Source organism: Monoraphidium neglectum (genome assembly GCF_000611645.1).
Source record: "Monoraphidium neglectum strain SAG 48.87 unplaced genomic scaffold scaffold01308, whole genome shotgun sequence".
Lineage (NCBI taxonomy): Eukaryota > Viridiplantae > Chlorophyta > Chlorophyceae > Sphaeropleales > Selenastraceae > Monoraphidium > Monoraphidium neglectum.
Genome location: NW_014012320.1, coordinates 2,547 through 7,036, shown reverse-complemented (window position 1 = coordinate 7,036; position 4,490 = coordinate 2,547). Strand labels below are relative to the sequence as shown.

The following is a 4,490-nucleotide window of genomic DNA, read 5'->3' as shown; positions in this document are numbered from 1 at the left end:
GGCAGCGCTGCAGGCGCTGCTGGACAGCGGCGCTGACAAGGAGGCGGCGGACGAGAAAGGCCAAAGGCCGCTCCATTACGCCGCGTTGTACGGCTGCGTGGAGGCGCTGCAGGCGCTTCTGGACAGCGGCGCCGACAAGGACGCGGCCAACGAGGCGAGTGGCTTTAAGCCGCTCCATCTTGCAGCGGCGCGTGGCCAGGTGGTAGCGCTGCGGGTTCTGTTGGAAAGAGGCGCTGACAAGGACGCGGTCAACCAATCTGGCTTAACGCCGTTGCATTGCGCTGCGGTGGAAGGCCAGGTGGGAGCGCTGCAGGTCCTGTTGGAGAGCGGCGCTGACAAAGAAGCCGCCGACGACGGGTCTGGCGCAACGCCACTTCATTACGCCGCGATGAGGGGCCAGGTGGCCACGCTGCGGGTGCTGCTGGAGGCGGGGTGCCGGGCCGCCGTGGCCGTGGATGGCGGCAGGGCGGTGGGCGTTGCGCTTCTCCACGGCCAGCACGCCGCGGCAGAGCTGCTGATAGCAGAGGGCGCGGCCACGGGCGATGGCAGCGCCGAGCAGTGGACCGCCTTTGCGCAGTGGCAGCGGGGCCGGGTGGCGCAGCTGGTCGCGGAGAGGGAGGCGGCGGAGGCGGCGCGGGAGGCGGAGCGCGCGGAGCTGCGCGCCCTGTTTGTGGCCATCGCCGCTGAGGCGCGCCGCCAGGCGGGGTCCAGCCGCTCCACAAAGAGGCAGCGGCGTGCGGCGGCGCCGTAGGCTGCTCTGCTCGTCCAGCGTTTATCACGTTCGGGGCGCGGGTGCGGAGCGCCCGAATTTTCTTGCCATGCGCGCCCTTGTGCGCAGTGCAGACCAGCATACCCTTGGGGCCTTTGTGCACGCCTGCTTTGAACGGCGAACAGTGGTCCCCTGAATCCCTGTCACACAATGCTGATGCTACCAAGTCATATCCCTGGAGCCTGGATGGCTCCAGGAGCGGGCGACCGCGGGATCTTGTAACAATCCTAATCCTAATCCTAATCCTTGCCATTTGGTCATTTATCATCACAGGGTCACATACATCAGTTCTCAGCAGTGATGCCGCATAGTGCAACCCATACGCTCAACGGCTGCATATGCATGGCGGCTTGAGGGTGAGGGACGATTGCGCCCTTGTAGCTGGCATCGTCGGCGGCGCCGCCGTGTGCGGCTAGCAAAGGGACCAAGGATTCTCGTCTTGGATTAGCAGTAGGATTAAGATTGCTGCGGCATCCGGCGGTCGCCTGCTTCTGGAGCCAATTAGGCTCATGAGATCAGACTTTTAGCATCAATATTATGTGACCGAGGTTTGGGTGACTGCTGTCTGCGTCGTCCGAAGCAGGTGTGTACGAAAATCCTTGGTGAGTGCTGGTTTGCCCAATGCCACTGCTGCAACTGCTGCTGTTGCCGCTGACGTTCAGCCGGTGCTAACATCACAGTTGCTGCAGCTGATGCTGGTGTAACTCCCTGTGAGCGGCTGCAAACACATCTCAACGGGCAGGCGCTGTATAAGCTGCGCCCCGTCCACAATGCATGTGCTCGCATGCACAAAGCGAAGTTCAAAGCTGCCATGCCCATGCTGCTGATCATGAAATTGTACGCAATGCATCCTATAGCTCTGCAATACTCCGGGGCCGTGGCTTCCGCGCGTGCGGGGCCGTGGCGCGCCTGTGCGGCGAGCAGTACGCAGGCGCGCCTGATGGGTTGACGAATGCCCCTTCGCTCCCCGCGGCGGCGGCTGCTGATGGTGCGCGCACCGCCTCGCCGCACCGCCAGCGCTGCACACCCCTCAACGCGGGCCCACAGCCAGAGCTTTCCGGTCTGCAAACAGCGCCGTGCTCAAGCAGGCTTTCCCAATCCCTGGATGCTCGCAACTGTATACATTCAAGTCATGGTTGCTAGCCATGACGCTTCTTGCCACTTGCCTCTTCCGCCTTCCTGTGCCCGCAGACGTTGGGGCCCAGCCGCAGTTCAAGTTGCTTGAAGAGTGCGCCAGCCAGCTCGAGCTGAGCGCGCAGGCGGCCCGTATGCGAAGCTGCCTGCATACCATTCCCCTGTACGAGCAGCTGTTACCCCTCAAATAAGTAGACCCTTATCTTGTCGTGTCTCTTGTACTACGGTCACAGATATTGGTGCGCTTGCGGTGGCCGTTCGTGGAGTCACCAGTTGAGTTGATGCTGCACGTTGTACACATGTACAGGAGAACTCGCGAATCTTGGGACGCATGTGAGGTGCCGCGACGCGCACGCGATCACCCATGGCCGCTTGCGCCTTGCCGTGCACCATCGCCACCGCCCGCGCAGTGGCAGCTGGGATGGCGATTCTGCCGCAAGAGCCCACCTCATGACTTCGCTTCATCGCGCAGCAGAGAAGGGCCGGGTGGCAGCGCTGCAGGCATTGCTGAAGCGCGGGGCCGACAAAGACGCCGCCGATGGGCAGGGCCGGACGCCGCTCCATTATGCCGCGATGAAGGGCCAGGCGGCAGCGCTGCGGGTGCTGCTGGACAGCGGCGCCGACAAGGAGGCTGCCGGCCGGGACGGCTGGAGGCCACTTCATTGGGCGGCGATGAAGGGCCAGGTGGGAGTGCTGACCACGCTGCTGAAGCGCGGCGCTGACAAGGAGGCGGCAGACCACAACGGCCAGAGGCCGCTCCATCTCGCTGTGATGAGCGGTCAGGTGGCAGCGCTGCGGGCGCTGCTGCGGCGCGGCGCCGACAAGGAGGCCGCCGATGGGTCCAGCGCGAGGCCGATCCACTATGCCGCCTTGAAGGGCTGGGTGGCAGCGCTGCAGGCGCTGCTGGATGGCGGCGCCGACAAAGATGCCGTCGACGAGGAGAGTGGCTACACGCCGCTCCACTTCGCGGCGGCAAACGGCCATGTGGCAGCGCTGCAGCTTCTGTTGGACAGCGGCGCTGACAAGGAGGCGGTCGACGCCTCTGGCGGAACACCGCTTCATCACGCCACGCTAAAGGGTCAGGTGGCAGCGCTGCAGGTTCTGTTGGACAGGGGCGCTGACAAGGAGGCTGCCGGTGGGTCCGGCCGGAGGGCGCTTCATTACGCCGCGCTGAATGGTGACGTGGCAGTGCTGCGGGCGCTGCTCGAGCGCAGCGCCGATAAGGAGGCTGCCGATGAGGCTGGCTTAACGCCGCTGCATTACGCTGCGGTGGAAGGCCAGGTGGCGGCGCTGCAGGTCCTGTTGGAGAGCGGCGCTGACAAGCAGGCGGTCGACGGGTCTGGCGCAACGCCACTTCATTACGCCGTGGTCAAGGGCCAGGTGGCGACGCTGCGGGTGCTGCTGGAGGGGGGATGCCGGGCCACAGTGGCCGCGGACGGTGGCAAGGCGGTGCGCATCGCGCTCAGAGAAGGCCAGCACGCGGCGGCGGAGCTGCTGATAGCAGAGGGCGCGGCCGCGGCCACCGGCAGCGCCGAGCAGTGGGCCGCCTTCGCGCAGTGGCAGCGGGGCCGGGTGGCGCAGCTGGTCGCGGAGAGGGAGGCGGCGGAGGCGGCGCGGGAGGCGGAGCGCGCGGAGCTGCGGGCCCTGTTCGTGGCCATCGCCGCCGAGGCGCGCCGCCAGGCGGGGGCCGGCCGGCCCGCGAAGCGGCGGCGGTGCGCGGCGGCGCCGTAGGCTGCTCTGCTCGTCCTGCGTTTGTCAAGTTCGCGGCGCGGATGCCGAGCGCCCGGTTTTTCTCGCCATGTGTGTGGTCATTGATCATGACAGGGTTCTGTACATCAGTCCTCAGCGGTGATGACGCATAGTAGTGCAACACGCTCGCCGGCTGCATGTGCATGCCGGCTGGAGGGTCAGGGGCGATTGCGCCCTTGCAGCTGGCATCGTCTGCGGCGCCATGTGCGGGTAGCATAGGCACAAAGGGTTTTTGTCTTAGATTTGGAGTAGGATAGATTGCTGCAGGGGATCCTGCGGTTGCCTGCTTCTGGAGCCATTGAGGCTTATGAGATCAGACTTTCAACATCAATACAGTATTCTGTGACCGAGGTTCAGATGACGGCTGTCTGCGCCATCCGAAGCAGGCGTGCACATAAATCCCTAGTGTGTGCTGGTTTGCCCCACGCTACTGCTGCTACTGCTGCCGTTGCCGCTTACGTTCAGCCGTTGCTAACGCCGCAGCTGATCCAGCCAATGCTGTAACTCCCTATGAGCGGCTGCAAACAAGTCTCGGCGGGCAGGCGCTGCGTTAGCTGCGTCCCGTCAACAATGCACTTGCTTGCATGCAAAAAGCAAAGTTGAGAGCTGCCAGGCCCATGCTGCTGATTTTGAAATTGTGCGCGATGCATCCGATAGTTGTGCAATTCAGATGCGCTTTTGTGGCTGCGCCAGTGAGTCCCAACCCTCGCAGCAGGTCGCGACCATGGTCGGCTGGATCCACAGCAATTGGGCTGCAGCTAGCTGTGGCTGCTGGATGCAGCGGGCGGAGGGCTCGCGGCCGCAATGCAGGCGTGCGAGGGCGCATGCGGGGCTGACG

General features: G+C 64.6%; 2 protein-coding genes across 2 annotated transcripts; both read left to right on the top strand.

Annotated features, from left to right (window-relative positions):
• Positions 1-388: 388 nt before the first annotated feature.
• On the top strand, positions 389-751 carry MNEG_7413 (hypothetical protein; the record flags this gene model as incomplete). The annotated part of the gene is made up of 1 exon (XM_014044114.1): positions 389-751. One exon carries the CDS (start codon positions 389-391, stop codon positions 749-751), a length of 363 nt encoding a protein of 120 aa, XP_013899568.1.
• Positions 752-2,353: 1,602 nt separating this feature from the next.
• Positions 2,354-3,634, top strand: MNEG_7412 (hypothetical protein; the record flags this gene model as incomplete). Its single annotated transcript, XM_014044113.1, has 1 exon — positions 2,354-3,634. The coding sequence occupies one exon, from the start codon at positions 2,354-2,356 to the stop codon at positions 3,632-3,634; it is 1,281 nt and encodes a 426-aa protein (XP_013899567.1).
• Between the last annotated feature and the right edge of the window lie 856 nt (positions 3,635-4,490).